Genomic DNA, 25,292 nt, shown 5'->3' on the forward strand with positions numbered 1-25,292 from the left:
ACCTGCATCTGAAGCCTTGGGGTTTTCCAATCACATCTTCCTGTTCCTCTCCCTTCTCTCTTGGGTCATTGCTTGAAGATCAAAATGGAGAACAGCGTCTGACCAACAGTGAAACCAAGCACACAAACACCTGCCAGGCACAGCAGAAAAGCTGATTCTCTCAAAAGACAAATTGTTTAATTTGGGCTTTTAATCAAGTCAAGTTTCTGCCCTGATTTCCTCCAGCTTTGCAAGTGACACAGGCTTTACACTCCCCCTCTGAAAACACAGGAGGACACCAGTAGGGAATTTGGGTTTTCAGTCAGCTCAGAGGTGAACAAAGAGGCCAAAGCTATCAAAGAACTAAAAGGACAGAAATCCTTCCGGAGAAAACAAGTAAAATATCCCAATAAAATGCAAATGGCCACAAACTGCTTTTGACACCTGCAGAAACACCAGCCCCCCCCCCCGCAAGGAAGCAGTCCAAGTCTTCACCCAACACACACCGGGCTATCTGGAGCTGGGTTTTGTTTGTTTGCTTTTCAGAAGCCAGAATTAGTTAAAAAAATATAAAATAATTAAGCATGCTTTTCAGCAAGTGCATACAAGGCTTGTATTTGCTGTCCTGCATGGTGCAGGAACAGGGCAATGGGAAAGCAAGGCTCACTGAGCTGATTTTCCAGCCAAGGTGAGAACAGAGCTGGCTGCTTCCAGATGTTTCCCAACTGTGATGTAATAATTGAGATATTTTCAATATAGCACAACATTCCTTGACAACAACCCATTATCAACAGTTGAAGCACTGTTACTGGCTCAGATTCGTTTGTGGCTCTTTTATTCCCTCTGAACTGCCAAAACAAGAAAACCTGGATTTTTTTATTTCTTGACCACAAGCAGTTTTCCCAGGGGAGATAATTTGGGATGTGAGCAGGTGTCTGCATTTCACACACCTGAAGGAGCTGGATAATCCCCAACTTACCTGTGAAATGGGAATGAGTCCTGAAGAGCGAGGCCAGCTGGGCACTGCCCCTCTCACCCTGGGGAGGGCTGGCTGGGGGCAAGCAGGGGCTCTGCCCCTGTGCCAGACCACACCACTGGACATCTTCCCACATCAAGGAGCAAAACCAATGCCAATGTGCCAGGAAAAAGCCCTGGTACTGTGCCAGGACTGAGCTCGGGATGCCCAGAGACAGGTCACACCACCCTGCTTGAAACCCGGGGAAAAACCAGACTTCACTCATTATTTTACAGTATTAATATAGCAGCGAACCCCTGAGTTGCTGTGCAGAGGGGAAACAATGAGATGCACGTCCTTGCTACGCCATGGAGCGGGCAAGCGCTGAAAAGGGAGCGGCAGACAACAGTGATGCTCAACAGGATCTCACGTTTATTATTGAGAAGTGATTAATGGTGAAAAGAAAGGCAACGCCCATTCCTCATTGGCTTAACAAGAAACTGAAGAAACATATTCACTACACATTTTACAATATTTTTTTTGTCCAAAATTCATTTTCCTGTAAACAAAACAAGTTTTTACCACTGTTCTCAGCTTTCAAAATCAAATTAATCCAGACTTAATCTGTAAATCTGTATAATGCACAAGAACAGAACATTTCTTAGGACTCCTAGTACTTGACTTTTGAGTAACAAAGGGTCAGAGAAAAATGAACCACCTTTAAGACACAACCTCGTGGACAATTTCTGTTCAATTCTTCTTAGGCCAAAACCCCAACTTCCTTGTAGAATTCCTCCTCTTCCAGGCCAGGGGGGAAGAAAGAAAAAAGTTACTCCACTTTCCATGGTGGATGTTACAACTCGGTGTTCCAAGTGCAAATGTCAAAACCAGGGGAAGGAGGCGCAAGGGGGTGGAAGGAAGGGAAGCGGCGGGGTTTAAAAATCAGAGAAAAAAAAGGCATATGCCACTTACGGACTTTAAAATCCGAAAAAACATAGTAAAAAGACAAAAAACAAAGCTTATGCTCTGAAATCACAACCAAAGCCAAAAGAAAGGGGACAGTTTTTACCTATACTCTACCTAGAAGGGATTTTTTTTGTTGTTTTTGTTTTTTTAAGTCTATGTCTTGTGAAATTCCAATACTTTTTTTTTAAACTGCAAGTTTGTAAGAGTCTTTTTGAAGTCAATGAAATAAAAAAAAAAAGTCCTAATTCTCTCTGGGATATTTCTGCTCTTTCTTTCTCTCTCTGAAAGATAGCTGGGATGCAATCTCTGCTGCAGTCTCTGTGGGAGGAATGGCCTTTTACTTGACACGGCCTTGGCGTTCCTGCAAAAGAAAAAAGGAACACGTTAGCCGCGAGCAAATATTATTCACCACTTTCACACATCAGCATTTCAACATGTGGATCTGCGATGGAAGCCTGTCCCACGCAAGCAAAGTCTGAGATAGAGCATTTCTGTTTGCAAAGGAGGTACTGCGACCGCATATGGCTAACGTGATGACGTATTACGCCGCTTGGCTCTACCAGCTCATCACGTCTCCCCTTAATGAGGGCCGTTGCTACTACAGCTCTGCTCCTCTTCCTCTCTCCTTGCTCACAGCAGCATGCTTCAGCAGCATTACGGGCCCTCCCTGGGACAGATATTGCCAGGCTGCTCCAAGCTAGAGGTTTAACAGCATCAAGAGGAACAGGGGAAACCCCTACCCCCCAAAAACCAAGAAGGACAAACTGAGGAAGAATTGGTGAAAAAGAAGTGAGTCTAGGTCAGTGCTGAAGTTTGCAGCTGCAGTCAGTACAGGCTGGGAGCAGGGGTGACAAAGCTGCCTGCTCCTGGGCATCTCAGCCATCGCCAGGCTGGAAACCAGCACCGGGGCAAAACACAGCTCTGGGCTGGGGACCTGGGCAGCTTTGGGAACAGGACTTCGGAGTGCTGCAGGGATCAGGCAGAGCCCCTGCATCGGGGGAAAGGGAGGGGAAGCAAGGAACAAATGCCAGGGCCCACGACACAGCTCTGCCTGCATCCAGCTGCTGCCAGAGCAGGGCAGCCCAGCTCTCTGGGCACCATGGGTGCTGCACAGACCTTGCAGCCTCACCTGAATTCCCATGTGGGCATCAAAGTGGACTGCAGCTCAAACCTAAAGAGTACTGACTTCTGTCTCAGTCTGCAGGGACTGAAATAGCCCACAGCTACCAGCAGAACACCTGATAACTCTGAAACCTACTGATGGCATCTCACTTGTTTTGTGAACCTGTTGGTTTTTGTTTCCCACCGAGTGCCGCTACCACCCCCTCGCTGTTTGCCCACATCTCTCCTCCAGCACTGAAGGAACACACTGTCCAGAAACATTTGCACCAAGCTGAACAGGCAACATAGGACCAAATACACCCAGGCATCAAGGGCTACTATATCCTCTTCTGTGCCAAGCACCACGTACCACAGTTTCTTCTCTGTTAAACCCAAACCCAGCAGCTTCGCGCAGAATTGGGTCTAGACTATCCCAAAGGGTTAAAAGAAGCTGCCCAGCCCACGTTCAAAGTGCCATTTCCAGATCATATGACACCACCTCAAAAATAAAACCTGTCAACAGCTAAAGGGCTCTTGGCTGATGCTCCTCCCTGCCTCTTAACTGCATCTTCTCCAAGCACAGGCAAGTCCCTGCAGTCTCCTGTGTGAAGGGCACTATGGTGTTTTGGCTCTGGCTCCCACGCTCAGTGGTGGAACAAGTTAATTGCCACCTAAGCCAGTCCCGAGAGATGCCAAGTCCATCCCACCTCCACGGCAAAGCAACACCTGCAGTAGGTGCCCACTGGCAAAGCAAGACAATGTGGGTTCTCCCTTGCATTAAGGTGTCACTTAAAGAGAAGGGACACTGTTAGGGCTCTGAAACCGATATCTGGTTGTTTCAGCTCAGGATGCTTCCCTGCAAGCCTGCTACTCTGCCAGGGCCTGTGTCCCCCGACATCAGGGCAGTAGCAGAGCTGCCTGCCCACTTCCCCCTGCCCCACATTACCTCGGTGATCAGAGGCACCTTCCCTTCCACCTCATCAGCTTGCTGGCACAGGGAGCATGCAACCTCTGCCAGAAGCATGTGGGTTGCTTGAAGAAACAATGTCCTCTGCCATCACTGCTAAATCCAGGGAGAGCTCATCTCCAAGAAGATCCCAGGCTAACAGCATGTATAGCCATCTATTCTTAGAAACCTTCCCAAAAAGGGAGGTCTTGCATCCAGCTTGAAACAATACCCGAGGCTTTGGCAGCCCCTCAGCCACATGCACATGGTGACCCAAGGAGGCTTCAGTTCGAACTGCTCTGCATGAGCTGGACAACAAAGCAAGCCCTATGTGATACCGTGCACAGATTGTCTTCTGGGGAGAGGCATTAGATGAAGGCACACATTCTCTTCAACAATATTTGCCCCACATAAGTCAACTTAATTCTCCTCTTCTCCAGTATGTCTGCCCAAATCTGTTGCAGGTGCTATTGGTTGCTAAAAGCCACCATTGCACAACAGCAAAAAAACCCTACCATAGTGGGAAGCAAAGCCAATCTTGAACGTGAAGTAAAACATGCGCTGCAGGGAAATCCACAAATCAAAAGGAAGGTGCCAAGCCCTGTTCCTTCTCTGCTGCCTGGCTCAGCAGCCAGCACGTTAAGTTAAACAAGGACAGATGGCAATGTGACGCATTCCTTCGGGAAGAAGCCGCAACTGCCTGAGCTAATGCCTCTGTCTTCCCGAACACAGACATGGGATCAGCCGGCTGCCAGGTTCAATCGCTCCCCCTCTCTGTCAGCAGCCAGGGTCGGCGTCCTGGGCTGGCTGCAAACAGCGGCTAAGGGTCCTGCGGGGTACGTCGCCCCAGTAGCTGACCAGATAGACCCCCAGTTAGTCACTTCTCCTCCCCACTGTGAAGGTGAAGCTGCTCCCAAGGCCAGTATATGGTTAACATAGGGAGCAGGCAACAGGACTCAGCCTCAGTGCAAAAGTGACACTCCCCCCATCCCACCTCAAAATCCCAGTATGCCAGAACTGAAGGCACCACCTCCAAAAAGAGAGGCTAGAGCAGATGTCCCCAAGCTAGAGAGGGGTCCAGAGACATGCTTGAAGTGAATATCTTAATTTCAGGGTGGATTATAGCCCAGTTTTTCTCAACCTAGTCTTCTGTTTAAAACCTCCTGCTATTCAACCTCAAAATACCAGCACAGAACTACCCACTCCCCTCTGCAAAGTGTCCCAAGAAGCTTGCCACAGAAAAATGCAGCATGACATCCAACCACACCTGCTGTGGGCTCTCGAGAGGCTGATTTCAACACCTACCTTGGGCTGTCCTGCCCTGCTCTCCGCAAAGAGCCAGGCTTTAGGCACAACCAAGTCTCCATCCTCCCTGGGAGATGCTGAGGTGGCCAGCCAAGAGCTCTGCCCAGCTGAGCAGGCGCTGCTGAGGGCACTGCTGCCAGGGCTCGATGGCAGGGAAGGAACAGCTCTCTACTAATTTCAATATTGCTTTTCTTGCTCTTCTCTGGGAGATTCACAGCCACTCTCTTGCCATCTCCTCCTGTGAAATGGGGGCAGCCAGGGCCTCAAGGATTTTTACACTGTCTAATCTGCCAGAGAAACTGCAGCAGACCCCATGAACACATCTTGGTCCTTGAGGTGTTATGGAGTAACAAGTGAGCAGCCAAATCATAGCAAAGAAGCAAACAGATCTACCAGAACACATAGCAAAGGTTAGCAGTGTTGCAAACGTTTGTCCTTCCTGGCTCATCCTCCTCCAAAATCATGGCCTGTGGGATGGTGTAACCCACAGCCCACCCAGCTACAGGACAGCCCAGAAGAAGGCAGAACAGCAACTCCATGCACACGCTAGGCTTTGCTTTGGCATGTAGTCCCTGGAGAAGAAAGAGATTCCATCAGAAGTGTTTTATTCTCTTTGGCTGCGCTTTCATTAGACCTGGGCCATGTCTTATTGATCCACGTGGGAGGAGCAAGAAAAAGACACCAGCTCAGACTCTCATCTCCATCTATCAAACCACTCAGCAACCAGAGGGGCAGGAATACAGCAGCACCAAAATGGCTGAAGTGCAAAGTGATACGCTGATGACTAGAAAGACACATGCCATCGCTCAAATCAAGTGTTGACACCCACACATCACTGCGAGCGTGCTTCTGGGCTGGCGGTGTTTAGAAGCACCAGGCTCAGACAAGGCAAGTGTGTGTAAGTAGGAGTCCTCTGTAATCATCCCGCTTAAGACACTTCAGTCACATCACCGCTGTCCGGAGGGGGGGCTGCAGCAATGTCACAAGTCAGGTCCTGATAATAGTAATGATAGGAGCTGGAAGAGAAGGCTGATGAGAGATTACATTACCTAGTCACACTGTGGGGAGCCAACAACAACAAAAGGCTCAAGGGTTTGGTACCGAGAAATGATGACAATAGGTGATAACGCTGCACATTTGCTCAGAAGCTCTTACCTTCATTAACAACAAACATTCCACCTCAGTACTCCTCTGGCAAAGGTAAGGATATTATTGCCACACTACAGATGGGGAAATAGAAGGCTATAATCAAAGGGAGGGCCTGGAGAAGAACCAAAAGCATGGCTCCCAGCTGTGCAGCACACAAACCATGGTTTATTTGGACCTGTCTGACCTGGAGCACAGTGTAATAGCCTGAAGACATCAGGCAGGCCAGGAAGCAGTCTCAGTTTCAAACTGAAAAGGAACTACAAGCGAAAGACATCACTCACCCAGTAAGAGCCCTCAAAGGAACAGCAGGAGATCACTTCATTAGAGCACAGTCTATGCTACCAGTATCATTCTCCGAAGGGCTGAGACCATCAGAGCAATCAAATACTAGCCTTCAGCAACACACACAACTTTCGCTCATCAGACACCTCCCTCAACAGCCCACGACGCTTGCTGCAACGATGCGGCATTTTGCTGTTTGAATTCTCCTCCCAACCCTGCTGCCTGTCACAAACTGGATGCAACCCTAGCAAAGCAACACAGCAGGATTTCCATGTGCCCATGTCTCTGAGGCAAACTTCTGACTTGCCTTAGAAATCAGGCGTTACAGTAGCCTGTTGCCTCAGACATGCCCAGCACAGCCTTCCCAGCAGGATCAGCTCAATGCACGGTCACAGTCAGCACAAACAATGGACGATGCATCACTTTATTATGCTCATCTGCTCTACAAACAGCCTCGAGTCCTAACTCATTTACAAACCAAATATGAGGTTTTCCTATTGTCAGCATTAGAAAGCCACCAAAGTTATAGAGAAAAGCTACATCCTAGGCTGCCTACAAAAGGGGATAAAAATCAGATACAGGGATCTGGTTATAGTCAGACACCTTCATCTTATGTCCTGTTCACGTAACGGAGCTCACCGCCAAGAATGAAGACAGGAGATGTGCAAATAAAAGTGACTCCTTGTCAGAGCAGGAAAGACCTTTTGTTTTACAGATCAAACCCAAATATCCACACAATCCCAAAAAGGACAAACTCGCACTACTGAAAAAGCATGAGCCAAGCAGGGATGCAGCTGTGCCTGGTCAGCCCCTGCAGTTCAGACTTTGCCCCAAAAAATGCAGAAAGCAGCAGGAAGCAACAGGGTGTCCCCTGCCACCACACTGAGCATCCATGGCTGGGCAGTTAGGAAGTTCTGATTTTCTCTCAAAACCTGAGCACACCACGGCGTTGCTACACACCAGTCACCTCACCATTTAGTCAGAAGGATATGAAGTCACGGAGAATAAATAAGGAACAGCAAGATGCAATTCTTCAGGTACAGCTGTAAGCCAAAACATGCCTTAACATCAGGGAACTTAAAACACCGCAGTGGCCACGCACTTCACATCAGATGTTGAATTTCCATGTCAGAGCAACTAGCTTGGGGCGAGGGGTAAGGAAGACACTAAGAGTGCCAGGACTTTCCCCCTGCAGTGGGTTTTGTACAAGCGAGGTGGTTCTAGCTGTCAGATACTGACAGGCATGCCACTGTTCTCTAGCATCTTTCCAGGCACCTTTAAAACTGATTCAACCAATTGCAAAGAAGGAACTTCTTCTTGCTTAAACATCACATTTGATTGCACGAATAAAGCAGCCCAATTCCCATAAACATTTATAACTACTCTCCCATAGAGAGCCTCGTCCCACAGGGAAAAACTTGTGCAGGAAATAGAATGGTGAAAAAAAGCCAACAACATACATGAATATTTTGAGCAAAGAGCAACACAGAACAGCCTGGGAGGACTCCCACTGGCATTCCATGTGAGGACGACTGGGCTCCCAACTAGGGACTGGCACTGGACTTGCTGGATTTGGAGCACAAGTAAAATAACAATGATACGACTCCTTTCATGTCCCTGAGGAGGAAGAAAAATCTTCCTTATCTGAAACCAGAGTCTTTAATTCTTCCCCATCACTGCAACGTATGAGAAGTTTGCCATGTTTCTTTTTGCAGTTTGCTAACACTTCCCATTTGAGCAGCTGAATCTCCCCACTACAGAGGGGGGCACTTGGCTTTGACCTATCTGTCCACACAAAAATCCTCACAAAGCGGGGAAGAAAGTTAATAGCATGGACGAAAAGTAACGGGAATGGTTCGTGGGAAAATTTAAGCAAATAGCATTGAAATACTGACAGCATTTACCAGAGGCTCACTCAGAGCATCATGTCACAGTTTTGACCTACACCAGATACAGTAAGGGTTTGTTTTGTCTTGTTTTTTTTTAAACACACTAGTGCTCCTTCTCATTTGGGTTTACATGAAATGTGTTTCATGATGTTGGTTATCTTAAATCATAGCTCACGCAGCAAGTATCAGCACTGGAAAACGAGTGCCACATGATTCTTTAGAAAAATGAAGGACCCCCACATTAATGTTTCAAAATCTTCACTGCTGTAGAGTTAATAATGCCTTTGTGCTGTCCTCTGTCACTCTATGCGAGCGTAATGCCAAGGACTGAATGATCTTGTGCAGAGAAAACCTGTGGAGCTTCACTGGAATTTGTGGTTCCATGTATTCATAGAAAATCTAGAAAAAGGAGTGAATAATAAAGTGACAAAGTTTATTGATGATACAAAGCTATTCAGGGTAATAAAAATAGCAGCCAAGTGTGAAGAAATGGAAGACTTTGTGAGAAAAAGCAGCTGAACATGACAGTAAATTTGGTCTGTCTAGTTTAGGTAAATCAATGATGCACATAGGAAAAAAGCACTGTCCTAACTCCAAAATGACAGGCTTCAAACTGACCATTAACAATTGGAAACACGAGCTCAGGGTTACAATCTATAGCTCCAGGAAAATGCCTATCATCAAGAAAAGTAAACATGATTCAGAATAGATCAGATCACTATGCCTTTATACAAACCCAAGCTACACCTCTATCCTGAACAGTGCATAGCTCTCCTCCTCCGTCTCTACGGGCATTGCAGAAGAACTGGAAAAGGGTCAGAGAAGAACAACAGGGATGAGCAAAGGACAGAAGGGTTTCCATCTGCAGAGCTACCATGCTCTAGCTCTCAAGCCTGGAAGAGAGATGACTGTAAAAGCAGAGCAGGCACAGAGAGGACATTGAAATCTACTGCTCACCACCTCTTCCAGCACACTAACTAGGGAGCATCACATGAGGCAGATTCAAAGAAAACCAAAAGGATGTGTCTCTTTACCCAACACATAATTAAGCTGAAGAACTTGCTACTGCAGCTTTCTGAGGATGCTCAAGGAATGCATCAAAATCTTGGCCATGAAGAGAAATCATGAGCTATTAAAGACAAAGATACATCCTCTGGGTCAAAGAAACTCCTGAGCTGCAAATTGTTAAAGGCAAGGAAAACCTTCAGAGATACATAAATATGTGTCCTTACAGGCATTTGCTCTTGACCATGTTATTGTTTAGCTACACACAGTGCTTTTTACTTGGAAAAAGACAGCAAGGATGCTTGAGCAATGCCTCTCTACATGTCCAGCAGACCTGCAGATCTTGCAGCCAAAGGAGATGCAACATTAAGACTACACAGAGTTATGGCCTGACCCACTACAGTTGTTCTTGTGTTTGCCACCAAAATACTACCTACATCCCAATTAAGGCAGAAAAAATACTTCACGTCACAAGAAAAACACATCACAATATTCTGTATTATGGAAGGACAAGAGGAGATCTATTTGCCTACTTCTGTCAACCATGAAGAGCTGAATTCACAAGCTCAAGTAAAAGAGCCAACACTCCCTATAGCCATTTATGTGTACTCCCATTTTATTGCCACTTGAACACAAAGCAGTATTCACTGGAACACAGTTTTATATTTCAACTTTTTTGTTTCCTCCTTTAAACATACCAAGATCATAGCACTTGAATCAGCTGAACCCCACATCAGGCTAGCCTGCAACAGCCAAAAGGTTGATGATCAAGACTTCATAATTTCTTTAAAGTTTGCAGATGACAATGGGAAATTCTCTTAAGTCATTTTACAGGAGAGGGCATCACGTTACAAATAACAGAGTCGAGAGAGCAGAGCCTTCCCTCTATGTACAGATTCACATAGGGAAGGAAACTAAAAGTGTGGTTTCCTCCCTGCCCCCCCCAAGATTAGAAACAAAAGATGGAGTTTTGGGTAGATTTTATCTAAGTCTTCTAAACTGGTATTACATTACAAGAAATAGCTCTGCAGTTAACCACAATAAAAAAAAGAGCTCAGCATTGTCCTCTTAATAAAAAAAGTTCTAATCATATGGAACCAGAAATGATTCCAAGTTCATTTCCAAGTTCTTGCTGAAGGACAGTTTACAAAATCCAAACGCTTCATTATTAACTGCTCAAATGCAGTATTACATGACTTACACGTCAATTAAAAAGCCTCACACTGGGCAGCTAGTCACTGGAAGGAGCTACAATCAACTCTCTATCCCAGTCATCAGCTTGGATAATGACAATCCTTGTTAACGGAGACCTCCCTGGGTAACTTCGCCACAGTAAAAGCAGGGTGGCACTGTTCTAGCTGGCATGCGTCCAAGCATTTTGCACCACTAAGCAATTAGTTTATTAACTCACAAAGCCCTAAGATAGTACAATTACTACCAGGTACAAACAAGACCATCCAGGAAAACAAGTGGACTCTAATAACTGTGGCAAAAACGATCATGCAGTACAGAACAAGAAGCTTCCTAAACAAATACCTGTCACACAACACTTCACAGGAAATAGAAAAGAAGAAAGCAACTTCTTTCAGAAAAAAACACTGTTGCAGAATTGCATTTTTCATTAGGAACAAGTGAGGAACATTGCGCATGAAGCTATTCTTGATGTATTGCATGCATACAAGCTCACGTATCAATGTACTTCAACAGTTTTCCTGGGATCCTAATCAGCTTTCAGCAATGTCTTGTGACCCACTGCACTTCTGCACCAGACAAATCCAGGCAACTGAAAAGGACTGTGCTCTGGTGCTTTCACCGAGCAAAATGGCTGGCAAACACTTATCTTCCAAGGAAAACTACTTTTTCTGGAGAAGCAGCTGTTAATAAAATAACCCGAAACACAAGGCCTGTGTCAGTAGCTATTAACCTCAGTGTCAGTAAGTTAGTCAGAACTCTTGGGAGGAAAAAAAACCCAAAAAAAGCCACCACTGCTGACACCTTACACACTCCCTTCTCACATACCAAACCCTCCACATTGTTTCTAGGGAATTTGCTAGCCACACACATGCAATTTCAACTCAACTGCTGAAGTAAGAAGAAAACCTTTTTTTAAATTTAAGACATTCATTTGAAGTCATTAGTACATTCATTGTGAATGCAATTAATTATTTATAAGACCGATCAGTTCAGGGTATTCTGCGACTTGGAGCTGAAATCACCCAGCCAAAGTGAAGATAATGCGGATGGGAGAGGGCATGATGCTTTGCCCACACCATGTGGGCAACAAGTGAGTTGGGAACAAGTTCACAAAAACAGGACATGAAATAAACTCCCGCTGCTCAAGGCCATACCTGTAAAAGGCGCAAAACCTCCTCACTGCATATGGCCCACACTGCGTCTGGCCCAGTGACTAGAAAACAGCTCCGAATCCCACTACCAGTCCTCGATAAACAATTTTAAACAGTGTATCTCGACAGCTCCTTAAACCAACTTCAACAAGTTGACTTTAAACATTATGTTTTATAACATCATATTTTTTTTATTTTATAATATTAACAAAATGTTACATTAGAATACTGTTTTAAAGACTGCTAACAAGGTATTAACAGTGAGAGGCAGGGCTATGAGGCAAGTGCAACAGGCTTACTCTTCCACCACTCAACTTCCACTTCAGTTGCAGTGAAATGGCTCCCAGCTGCTCCCATTTTACAGATGAGGAAACAAAGTCCCCTGTCTTACAGCAGAAAACAAGCATTAGGGCACCAGCTAGATCTAAGCCTTCCCCTCCCATTTTCTCCTGCCTTTAAACAAAGCTAGAACACAACAAAAAATATGCAAGAATGTGCTAAGTGCTTTGTAGTGCTGTCTTAAAGATATCATAAGAACAAGGCACTCCTTATGTCAAACAGCCAGTACCAAACTCCTAAAATAAATAGTATGGTTTCTGTTTCCTCTATTACAGGCCAAATATACAAGCACAGACACACATGTACAGAATTTAAAAGGCCTAGAAATAAACTGAGAGAAACCGTGTACATTGCTGAACAGTGGAGGGTATTTGCAGCAAGGAAATTCTGTCCTGGTGCATCAATCAATTAACTTCACTATGGCCAGGATCTGGAGCAGAAAGAGCAAACAGCCTTGGGATCACGGAATGAAAAGAACCGCGATGTGCAAGTGCAAGCCATGTTCCCTTCCTGTCATAGGAAGGAGCTGGCTTTGCCTGGATATGCAATATCCAGGAACCAAATCTTATAGTCAGAAACACTGTTTGGATATAGATATGTCCTGTTGGATATGGTAAAACCAAAGCAAATGCAGCACTAGCCAGGATGACCGTAACAGTGGAAGAAAAGCGCTAGCCCATCCTATAGGAAATATGCTCTTTCTTCCCCTCTGAGATTACAAAATAGAAAGAAAAAAAAGAGCATTACAAAATACATTGGAAAGCATTTCTTTTTTACAGCAACTGTGAAGCAGTCTGCTAGTTTCTAATAGGCTCATATAACACCACTTAGTTTTCCCTTAAATCACATCTTCTAAGGGGGGCAGTGACACTTGCCACTATTAATACTCCTTTAACCCGCAGACAGTGTCAGCTGAGACACAAAGCAGCACATTTCTGGAAATAATAGCTCCAATCTGGCAAATCATGCCTTTCTGTTTCAAGGCTAGCATACCTCAGCATGAAAAAAAACACAAAAAACCCACCCCATCCTGCACAACACATCCTGACTCAACACGGACCAAAGTCCCAATGCAAAGTGTCTCTTATCAACTGCAAACCTGACAACTGAGCACTCTAGCCCTGGAAGGGACAGGACAGGACTGGTTTTCATAGGATAGCCTTCCCCAAATCCCTGGAACCCCCAAGTAGCCGAGTACCACAACCCTGGGCAAGGCAACAGGAAGAAGAACCAAAATAAACTTCTCTTACAAGTTTACATTCATTGCTGCAATGAACACAAACTGTTAACCTTTCATGTATAAGCAGATCGCTATCCAAGATCTTTACACTGAGGTCACTGCAACATTCCTAGAAATACAAGTATATTACTATGGGCTAGGGATTTTTGTTGTTGGTGGTGGTTTTTTTTTTTAAAACACAGATAAAACAGTCCTTACAGGGAAGAAGTTGGTGACATGCTCTGCCACAAAAGCAGCTGTTATGTGTTTCAAGAAGTCCTAAACTGCTTCAGGTAGGATTGCGCTGGGAGTCAGCTTCATTATTTTGGGCCAGAAGAACATCCAAACCTTTTAAAAAACTGGATTAGAAGAGCAAAAGCAAGACACTCGAAAGAAACTGAGATTAGTCTCTGATGACAAGATGGGCACAGGCAACAGAAAAGGACAAGCAAGAGCATGATTTCAGTGTTTTCAACACTGAACAGTTTACCTCCCCTTCACCAGTCAGCGGGAAGAGCACAAACACTAAGCATTTTTCCTATGATTTCTTGGAACTATTTTAGGGAATTCTGAAGTGACTCTAACAGTGAGAAATATAAAAGAACATTCAAGAGTTCCCAGACTTTCACAAGAGCTCGTCCATCTGCTCGGATAGCAAGCAGGAATCAAACTGCAAATCAGACAAAGGTTTAGGCAAGTTGAAGCCAAGTGAAACAATTACAGCTTGCTAGAAGTTCAAAACAAGCCAAACCTTGAGACATTTAAGCTTCAAGGAACAGGAATGCAGAATATTAACATATCGCCGCCATCCAAAGACTGGTGGCAGAGACAAAGAGCTGGTAGCAATGGGATTTCCCTGACACAAAAGCAGCTTGACAGACCGCAGGCAGGGAGCTGCGCCACCGGCTGCTACCAGAGCAGCATTTTAACTTTCCAGGGCCTCAAGTCTGGTTTCTGATATATTTTTTAATCCAGGTGATTACCTGAGATGCTTCAAAGCAGACATAGCATGGCTTGGGCTTTTTTTGCCACCTGCAGTCCCAGGGTAGCCATCCGCATGCACTCCAGGAAAAAAAAAAACCCTCCATGAGCAGAAACGACTGCTTCTCAATGAAACCGTGAAAGAGCAGTTACAGAAACCTCAACCATCTTCAAGGCTGCGTCATCAAGCAATCAAGGAGGTCAAACTGTTGCTTAAAGAAAAGACCAAGTCACTTCCTCTGTGCCGGATGTTACAGGGCAGGGGCCCTGAGCATGCAACAAAGAGTGAGTCAATGGTAAAAAGCCAACACCAACTGTATATCTACAAGACTCTCTCCTTGCCTATGAATTCCAGAGACATATGACTGAGTTCCCTTTCAAAGAATAAATGTTTTCCTAATCAACTGCTTCCGCAATGGAGTGCCACACTGAATCAACGTGAACATCATTTAGAAAGGAGGCGCTGGCGCATTGAACATCGATCAGCTACCGTTTCTGCTTCTGACCCTCATACACTAGCACGTCTCAAATTGAAGAAAGCAGGGGAGGAGAGTTCAAAATGCAATTAGAAAGATGAATAAAGGTGGTTTACAGTTTTAAGAAAATTGCTAAGCCACATTTTTAATATATTACTGATTTTCAGACATTACAAACAACTTGCAAATGCAGCAGCTTTCCAGAAGAGACCATCAGTCTGTCCACTTTTCCCCCAGCCTTCTCCACTCTGTTGCTCTTCCTTCTGCTTGCTACCTGCTTACATTTACTCAGTATTAACTCTTCTCATCATCCAAGCCCCACCTGCCCTCCAGCAACATTTCCTCCCCTGCCTGGCATTCTCCCACTGTGCCAAGGCCTGCCTCTCTCACACTGCAAACTGTTGCTTCCTAAAGTCAGACCTGGAGCATGTGAGAATTCCCACTTCCTAAGATGTCCTGCACAGACTAGGTTTCTGATTGCATTCAAAATCTCAGTTACTAAAAGAGAAATCACCACTTCAGTACAGGCTGGATACCAAGTGGAACAATTTTACAATGTGAAGTCACACAAAATATTCAGGTTCTCACAAAAATCAAGTTTATACCTCTACACCTTGCAATGTATTCCTCCCTTACAGATTTTCCTCAAGCACCATTAAGTGCTAGGGTATCAGTCGCAAGACGTGACCACCTTTGTGTATGGGTGATGCTATTTATACAGACAATGCTCCAAGTAAAATATATAAAAAATTAAAAACTGCATTCACTGTCACAGTGAGCAGTTGCAGCTCCCAATTCTGTTCAACTGTTGGGTGGAAAATACCCCATTGCTGAAACTAAAGAGATCATCAGAAAATTTGGCAAACTACCAGAAAGCTGTGCTAATGCTAATTTGTAATCACTATTTTGATCAAATACAAGCAAGACCCCTATTGTGGGGAAGGTCAGCCACAGGTGACTAACACAGCTGTATCCAAGTAAGATTCAAGGCCCACTGGTCACTGAATTTTGGGCAGAATTTTCAATTAGCAATCCTCCCATTAACGAATCAATGGTGACAGCAAGCTTTGAGCCAATGGACCCAAGTGGCAAGCCGGCACAGCTGCAGGCAGGCCGCAAGCACAGCTCACATGCCAGGCTGCTGGGCAGTGCAGGCAGTGCCCACACAGGCAACAGCCCACCGGCTTCAAATACAGCCAAGCTTGCTGCCAAGAGGAACAGAACGACCCACCCCGCATCCGCCAGAGAGAGGACAAGTAGTCATGGACTTAAATTGCAGCGAGGGAGATTTAGGTTGGGCATTAGACAAAGCCTTCTAACAGGAAGGATAATTAAGCGTAGGAATAGATTGCCGGGGGAGGGACAGGAACTGCCGTTCCTGAAGGTTTTACAAGTGGTGGGAAACATCTGTCACACTGACCCCACTTTGGGTAGGGGGTGGATTAGGCAGCTATTCAAACACCCGGCTCTATTTTCTAACAACTCCCCGAACCCCCCACTGATCTCCTACTTTAAACTGTTCTGATCCACGAGCTGACAATAGCATAGAAATAAATTTTGTTTAGAATACAGCACTCGGGGAAGGCTGAGATTTAGAGCAACGAAACAGCAGTCAATTGCAGGCAGGGCCTGGGCAAGCCTCCTCACACCGCTCTGCTGGGGTGCCAGCACCTGTTTCCACCCCAAATCGGGGCTGCCATTTGGGTAGCAAGTTCCACATGTGAGCACGCAGCTAGCCAAAAGGCAGACTCATGCCCACCAAGCTTGCTCACAAGCCCATGGCTTCAGGCCCCAGATTTAGTCCAGCACAAGGCAGCCCTCCTCCATCTCCTGCCCTGCAGGACTTCGCTGAGACAGACAAACAAGTTACCTTTTTAACATTTTCCTCCTCCTCTTGGCGTTTCTCATAGTGTGAGAAGTCATCAAAGATGGAGGTGGTGTGCTTGTAGGTGGCAATGATTTTCAACACCTGCTTAGCCTTTTCCAGAGGCACCTCCTGAGTGTCCCTGGAGTTGGTCACTGGTTTATTCTCGTTGTTCTCTAGGCGGATGTGTCGCAGCTGACTGTTGGGAACGTCCTTCACAAAAATCCACCTGACATCAAAACGTCCCTTCCACTTGTCCTGGGACCACACACCCGCACACGTGTTATAGTCCACAGCAGATTTCATTTCTGCTACTCCGCAGAAGTGACCACTACCGTTGACACTGAACAGTAAGTAAACAGGGCCCTTCCCATTCATGGAGCGATAGGCGGCATCCAGTCTCTTGTTGCCGTGCTCTGTACTGCACCAGATGTTATATTTAATGGAACGGTGGATATCGTCCTCAGAGTAACTCTTAATGATGAAAACCCGGCCATGTTTTGGGTTCCAGTCAAAATCCTTGGGGTTGTAGTTGTTGATGGATCTCAACTTCTCCAAGACCGGGTGCGGCTCCGAAGGAGCAGAACCAGAACTGGCCTGAGACTGTCCCACTCCATTACCATCCACTCCATTTTGACCAAACCCGTTGCCACGATTACGAGGGGCAACCCAGCGGGTGGGCTGAGCTGCCTGCTGCGGCACGGGCAGCTGGGCCGGCTGCGGTGGCGGTGGGGGCAGCGGCTGGGGCTGCTGCCCACTTGAAGCCTGTGCCACCGGTGGGCTGTTATTGATCTGCTGACCCACGGGCTGGGGGGACACCTGGGCTGGCTGCTGACCAATATTCTGAACTAAGGCCTGCGATGGGGCTTTTGCCACCGGCCCTTTGTTATCCCAAGTTCCAATATCCATGTTATGTTTTATGGGAGGCGGTGGAAGACTCGAACCTGCAATGCCATTCTTGGTCTTCAGCTTGGGCTGCTGCTTAGCTGGTTTACTAGCGATGTCAGCCCAGGAGGTCGGCTTTGGAGGAGCGATAGTAGCTGGAGGCAAACTGTTAGATGCCACGATATTACTGGTAATGGATCCGCTACCAACAGCTGAACCAACGACTTTCGGGACACTGCTTGCAACATCTGTGCTGCCCAGCTTCAGAGCTGCCATCCCTTGGTCAATGGTGTTCATGCCAGGAGCCTTGTTCAGAGTCTCGTTAGCAAAGGCAGATTGCCCATCGATCATGGCTCCACCCAGCGAGCTAGGGGCATAGGCATAATTGCTACTATAGCCAGAGCTTTGAGTGGATTGTCCCTGAGAACTGTTATTCCCCCAAGCCGAAAAGTCAATCCCACTTGGAAAGAAGTTAAAGCCATGCTGCCCGAGAAATGGAGTGCTGCCAAGGGCCCCTGGCTGCCCGAACATCGCGTCTGGGAGAAAGTGAGGCTCCCCGTTGCTCAGCTGTCCGTAAGAGGTTAGGTAGGGCATGGGTGGGTCACCCCCCGTAGACCAGGCAGCTTCACCTAAGGAGTAGGAGAATCCAATGGAGGGACTGTAGTAGTTTGGTAAGTAGGAATCAGACATTGCAGTGTATGCATTATTCTGGAAAAAAACCACAAAACAACAAACCAAAAAATAAGCACTGAATAATTAGAATGAGTTGAACAAATTTCAAGGGACCAGGAATAAAAGCTACGTTAGACTTCCCGTGCCCCACCCCTCCCTACCTTAGGGCTGGGCAGATAAACAGGCCCAGCCTTGAAACACCTCCTTTGTTACAAGTGCTCTAAAAATGGTTTCATTGCCAGAAAGATTAAACACAAAGGCTTAGCAAGCTTCCCATGCTGAGATGGGAGCGCACTGTGTTCCTGATGCATGATGTGGGACTGGACACTGGACTGCCCCAGAGCTCCTGCTCAGGCTATAAAAACAGTATCTTACCTAGCATCCAAATATTATCTTCTACTTTTTGTAGCTGCTACCGAAGAGGGCTTTTCTTGCCTGTGTACCATACTTATCAGCCCTTATTCTGTTGTCTGAGGGAGGGCTTGGAGGAAGGATGCAGAGAAGTGGAATATGGAGGAAAAGTCCAGTGGAAGTGCACTGCCAAAATGATGAATGTCCCTAATTGCCTTCCTTAAACTGAACTACCCACGAAAACAGCTTTATCCCCAAAATTTAAAGTTTCAGAGCTCATAATACTCCAAGAACTTGCAAAGAAACAGGGATGTAAAGCCTACTCCTCAAAACACAAATTGCTCCAGTGCTGCAGGCACATACTAAAAAACCACCTGAAAATGAGGAGTAATCAATAGGGTTTCAATAGGAGCCTTTTATAGCATGGTGACAGCAGCTGCTTAAGAAAGCAGGCTTCAAATTCAGAGAGGAAAAAAGGCTGCTCCATGCCTTGGTCTCCCTTTGTAACATCCAAGTAGCCTTCAGGTTACAAAAACAAATGCCTAATTTTACAATTAGGGAACTCTCAGACATCACCACGATTTGCTTACATGAAAAACATCTGTCATTTTGCATTCAAACCAACGCCCCCTCCGGGGAGCGGTTAAAGCCACACTAATGGACATTATCATCCAGTAATTTGAACCTGTGTGCAGACAGCCTCGTGCTATACAGCCGCTTACGTGCCAACCCAATGCAGATGAGATGAAAGTCAGATTCAGTTCCCATTTAAAAGCTTGGCTTGCAGCAGGCTCTACTCCATTTTTCGTTGAATCATGTTTTCACGTGCCAAGTGCAGCTCCCGAAGGACTTCATGCCATACTGAAATCTATGGAGGTTCTCAAGATGGCTCTGGCACCCTCCAGAAACAGCTGGTTTGCCTCTCCACCTTCCACCAAGTTAAAGGAAAGCAACAGGTTTGGGGCTAACACAGCCCCAACTTTACAACAATTAATAGGAATTATATAACACTGTTTTCAAAGACAAGGTTTGTTTTGTTGAATAAAACAAAAAAACCTAAAAAGCTTTCTGTGGTACTTCATGGTGTGAATGCATGAAAACTCAGAGACGCTTTCTCCATCCTTTCCATTTTCCTAAAGAAGGGGTCCTAAAAGCAAATTAACAACTAAACTAACTCTTATCCAGGGCATGGGTTTACTAACTGAGGAACTCAGTCCAGCTAAACCCAAACCCATGAACAGTCTTTAGGGCTCAATCTGTCCAAAAGCACAAATACTGACACTGACTAATTTGTAAGGCAAATGAAGGAACTTAAAAAAAGAAAAAAAATTATTATTTTGAACAAGCAAAGTCTCTTCAAAAGATAATCCCCTCAACTATAAAAGTAACAATACACCCTCCTGGAAATTAGCTTTAATGGAACATAAACATGCTGGCCCATACCTAAAACCTGAGCCCAACAGGCAGAGTAATGGTTTTCTCTCCACAGGCTTCTCCCTCAAAGCACATAAAGCACATCACTGTCAGACTAAAAATTGTCCCCTCAAAATATTTTCTTACATGCCATTGTGTGTTTACCTTCATGAGATATTTTAACTTTACTCTGTATTAAGCTATTACCTGTAGAGTGTTCACCAGCTGTACTCACATAGTAAGGAGGGAGCACAGGAGTTAACAGTTGAACACTGCCAGCTGAAAGCAGATTTAAGACAGGCTCGCTGCTGTTCACTACCTGCATGTCTAGAACTATGCTTCACCATCAAACACGCCACCTCGCTCTGCCACCCTGCACTCGCACAACTGACACAGTTACTGATTAGTATGCAAATAAAACTTCACTGGCTTTTAATTCTCTCCAATGACTAAGACTTTTTGTACAGTTATTTCCTCAAATTCACTATTCCTCTTCACCTCAGACAAGAATCAGGGTTTAAGCCTTCTTATTGTTGCTGCTGAACTTTTGGGTTTTAAACTGTTGAAGAATCACTTACTGTGTATCTGAGCTTTAAAATACACAGTAACTTAACTTACTTGGCTGACAAGCTAGCAACAGTCGCACCTGAAATAGCAACTCCTGAATGAAAAGCCATGAAACTTTACAACCTGGTTACCTCATGCCTATGTGGAAAGCTCAGAGAGCAATTTCAGAAACCACTTGCCTTACTCTGCGGCAGTGGGCTGCATTTAATTCATTTTTCAGAGCCGTATCTGTAACTCCCTTTCCCATCTTCAGAAAAGAGGTGCACGCTTCGATACCTTTGTATTTTTGAGCCTGGCTGGTTGGCTCAGCAGAACTGTGGCCCTCTCCAGACTGAACCCTAGGGTTTTGTTTTCTATTACACTCAGTGTGAAAACACAGATGAGAGCTGACAAGCAACACAGCACAGTGAGAAACTGACGTAAACTTGCCCTAAAGTTTCATTCAAAGTTAACATGGTGGTTTTACCTCACTCCTGCTGAATTTCTAGAGCAACAGCTCTGCTCTACCTCCTGGGGTGTGCTCCAATCACTTCCTTATTTTTAAAATGTATTTCTACTGGTGTGACACACACAAAAAGAAACTAAATATTCAGAAGTTCTTCATCAAACATGCAAAATATGGTAAAATATCATGTTGGTTCTAACATTATAGTAACCTTCATTCTCTTTAGGAGATTTAAATAAACTACACTTTGCAGGAAATACATCCACATTCAGAAGAAGGAAGCTGGAAATTGGTGATGTTAATTTCTGGGATTAAAAAACCCCATCATTAAGTGATGGCTACTAGGAAAGTAGCTAGTTTTATTCCAGACTTGAGAAAGTAATCACACTCTCTCACCCTATGCAGGTCAAATTTAGGCTTGTAACTTTTTAGGGAGCTGAATGCAGCTTAATGTTATCTTAATGGACAGGTGGAATTCTGAAGATTATGAACTACTGACAGGAACTTAAAGAAGCACAAACTAGGAAAATACTTGTTGAAAATTCAACTGAGACTGAAACCTGTTCTTGTGTTCCAGTAAAACATGCATCACCATTATATGAAAAAATAAATATAGTGACTAGTGAAAATGATCAAATAAATACAGAAAGGGAGAACCAGAACAGCTTATGCTTACTAATCACAAGTGGAGAGGAAAGAGAAGCCAAGAGAATGAACTACTGCTCCAGTCTTATTACAGATGTTTATCTATAATGCTTACTTGTACCATCTAATCAGCTGAACTCCATCTGTTATGTGTCACTCTCTTACCACTCATTAAGAAAAACAAACAAAAAAACAGTTAACAGTGGACCTAATCTTAAATAGAAAGTTAAGAGGAAAAGTATCTGGAAGTCTGACTTTCAGGAGCTGATCACAAGCTCTCCAGCTCAACTTCTAATTCAAGTTCTAAAAAGCCTTAACAGCCTTTATCACATGTGTGTTCTGTGGGTTTTTTGGTGAAAAGCAGAGAAAACCCCATGACATGCATTTTCAGTTTACTTGTCGGAGAGATAAGAACATTGACAGTAACCTCCAAAAGCCCTCGGAGTGTAACTGCATCGTGTGAAGCAATTTCACAATGCAGTGTAGTGCATCTCCTCATACAGTGTAAAGAGTCAGAAACCAGCAAGGAAACAAGGTCATAACAGTAAAACTGAAAGAGCAGAAATGGTAACTTCAAGACAGTTATGCTGTAAAAAAAAAAAAAAAAAAAAAAAAAGCTGAACACCAAGTGTAAGAACTCCTTACACCCTCAAAAAGTTACTAAAACGTTTGTACCTCACCCACCACAATCTAATGGCATTCAGCGTTTTCTGCCTGGAGAAATGCTTGTATAAAATAGCGTATTACAGTACGGAAGCTGGCAAACATCAAACTGCCATCAGTGGAGATGGGGAAACAGGCAAGGACGCCTTCATTAGAGAGCAGCAGGAAGCCCCTGGGGCTCTAGGTGCTTCCTGCCTATTAGCAGGTACTCTTACTCACCGGCCGGGCCTGGGGACTCAAGTAGGGTTCAAAGTCATCATCATTTAACCCATCCTTCTGATGCACAGATCCGTTTTGCACTGAGGAAGAGATGGAGAGCATTAGAAAGAACTCTGCCGGTAAACTCGAACACTTGACGACTTAAAGTACTTAAAAACAAACCTTATAACTAACCCCCCCTAGTCATAGCGTACGACGCTTAGCCCAGCAGAGAGTGGAAAGACGCTTCACCACCACAGAAACACTCTTTAACCGCAAACTTTCCCCAACCCCAGCAACGACCGTGGGCTTCACAGCCCACCGATTGTTTTTCTCCCAGCCGCTCCGCTGCGTAAAGGCGCAGAGACCCGAGGACGCGCCCAGCAAATTTCGGAGGAGATCCTCCCCATCCCTCCCCCGCGGACACGCTCCCCAAAGGCGCAACTCCGCCGGATCCCCCATTTCCCAGCCCTCCCCGCCGCCCCCGGGCTCTCACCTTTGTTGCCTTGGCCCTTGGGTCTCTGGCGCGGCGGCGCGGCATGGAAAGAGAGAGGGAGAGCGGTGAGTCAGGGAGGGAGAAGCGGCCGCGAGTGGGAGCCCGGCGGGCAGCGGGGGGGGGGGAGGCCCGGCCCGGCCCGGCGGGGGGAGGCCCGGCCGCGCCGCAGCACAATGGAGGCGCGGCCCTGAGGTGTGTGTGTGAGGGGCTGGGCTGCGCTGGCGGAGGGGGGGGCGGGGGGGGGAAGGCCGCGGCCGCCGCCCGGCCCGGCCCAGCCCGCGCCCCCCGCCACTAGGCCCCGAGCCGCGGCCTCGCCTAGCGGGCCAGGCCCAGCGCCGCGAGGGGGGCGGTGGGGTGTGGGGAAGGCCGGACGGTGGCGGCGGGGCTCCTACCTGCTCCAGAAGGCTGCTGGCCGACATGGCTCCGCGGCGGGGCTGCTGGCGGGGCGGGGTGGGGCGGGGCGGGGCGGCGGGCGGCGGCGGCGGCGGCTTTGTCCGGGGCGCGGGCGCGGCGCGGCTGCCTGGCGGACTCCGACTCGCCCGCGGCGGCTGCCTGGCTGGGGCGACGCTCTAGCCAACCCCCTTCGCCTTTCCTTCCGGCCCGCGTCTATGGCCCAGGCCCGCCGCCTCGCGCCCACACGCGCTCCCCGGGCCGTCACGCGGCTCCTCGCGCGCGCGCGCGCCGCGCTCGCAGGCACAATGGCGGGAGCGCGGGGGACGGGGCGGGGGGAGAGTTGAGGGGGGGGGTGGGTGGGGGGGGTGAGGGTGGTGAGCCGCGCTGCATGCCGGGACGGCGGAGGACCGGCGGTATCAGCGCCCCCTGTCGGCCGGGTGTGGGAGCGCAGGTGGGGGGGGTGTGGAGGGCGGGGGGGCGCTCTTAAAGGGCCAGGCGCCCCCGCTGTCCGGCTGCGCTTTTCCCGCAAAAAATGGCAAATCCGAGCCCCGGCTGCAGCCCCTCTTCCTCTCCCCAGCTCTGCTGTGTCACACCCCGATATTTTAGCTTCCCCCGCGCTCAGGGCACAGCCCCCAGCCCAGCACCCCAGGGGGTCTGGGTGGGGGGGAACCGGGGGTCATCACAACCCTGGGGGACCCCCCTACCCCGGTCAAGGGGCTCCCTGGGCCCCGGCCCCCGAGGGGCCGGGAGCGCAGCCTTTCCCGGCCAAGAAAGGGGCACAGCTCGGGCAGGGGTGGCAGATGGAAGGACCTGCTGTAAGCCCAGGGTTTTTTTTTGGGGGGGGGGGGGGGGGGTGTCCCCAAAGGACCTCATCCCTCCCCAGTGAAGGGGCTGCCTGCATGGGGCAAGCCGGAGGGGAATGGAGCGAAGGCTGCTGGACATGGAGGGAGGTGGACCCCTGACCCAAAATCCACGGGATCTGGCTCCCACAGCTGTTCCCCCCCAACACCCCGACTGGCTGCGAGCTGCCACCGCCACCCGGCTCCGACCTCCATCGGAAAACCGGTGGGATTCTTCCCGGCTGAGGCCGGGGGTCCCAGCAGCAGCGACCACCCCTCATGGCTGTGGGCAGAGGGATACCTGCCCGTCCCATGCTGCCTCCGGGGTGACGGAGCCGCTGCCTTTCACCTACCTACAAATAAACCGTTCAAGAGTAGTTCAATTTTTCCTTTTAATGCAAAAAAATAGCCAAACACATCTTCCTTCCCCCTCCCCACCCGCCCTCCCCAGGTGTGTTTCCTTTGCTGTTGTTTTGCTTAATATTTCCAGCCAAGCAGCTCCCTCCCCTCCCAGCCCTCCCGAACCTCCGCAGCTCTAACAGCACCCGGCGCATCCCCCCTTTCCACCTTCCCACCGTGGCGGAGCCCAAAGGGACCTCCGGCCACCGAAAAAAAAAAGAGGGAAAGAGGGAAAACGGCGGGGCGCACGTTATTTCAGCAACGTGCCAGTTCTAATCCTGCCAAGAGATTACAGGAAGAAAGAAGAAAAATACAAAAATAAAACCACCAAACAAGTAGCGACAAGCACGGAGCAGCCCCAGCACACAGTGTAAACAGAAGCTGCCCCGATCCGGAGTCCAGCTCTCCCGGAAAGCAACAGCACAACATGCTTTGTACACCCCGAAAGGTCCCTGCAGCGCTGAGCAGTGAAGGGGGAGGTTGTAGTTTTAAGCTCGAGTTGATGTTTTTTTTTGCCTTTATTCA

General features: G+C 47.3%; 1 protein-coding gene across 1 annotated transcript; it reads right to left on the minus strand.

The window, feature by feature from the left end:
- Positions 1-1,343: 1,343 nt before the first annotated feature.
- On the minus strand, positions 1,344-23,814 carry YTHDF2 (YTH N6-methyladenosine RNA binding protein F2). The gene is made up of 5 exons (XM_049820940.1): positions 23,529-23,814; positions 23,137-23,161; positions 22,662-22,741; positions 16,808-18,394; positions 1,344-2,261 (listed from the first exon to the last, which is right to left on the minus strand). The coding sequence occupies exons 1-5, from the start codon at positions 23,553-23,555 to the stop codon at positions 2,238-2,240; spliced, it is 1,743 nt and encodes a 580-aa protein (XP_049676897.1). The 5' UTR covers positions 23,556-23,814; the 3' UTR covers positions 1,344-2,237.
- Positions 23,815-25,292: the final 1,478 nt, after the last annotated feature.

This window comes from Accipiter gentilis, chromosome 17 (assembly GCF_929443795.1).
Source record: "Accipiter gentilis chromosome 17, bAccGen1.1, whole genome shotgun sequence".
Taxonomy (NCBI): domain Eukaryota; kingdom Metazoa; phylum Chordata; class Aves; order Accipitriformes; family Accipitridae; genus Astur; species Astur gentilis.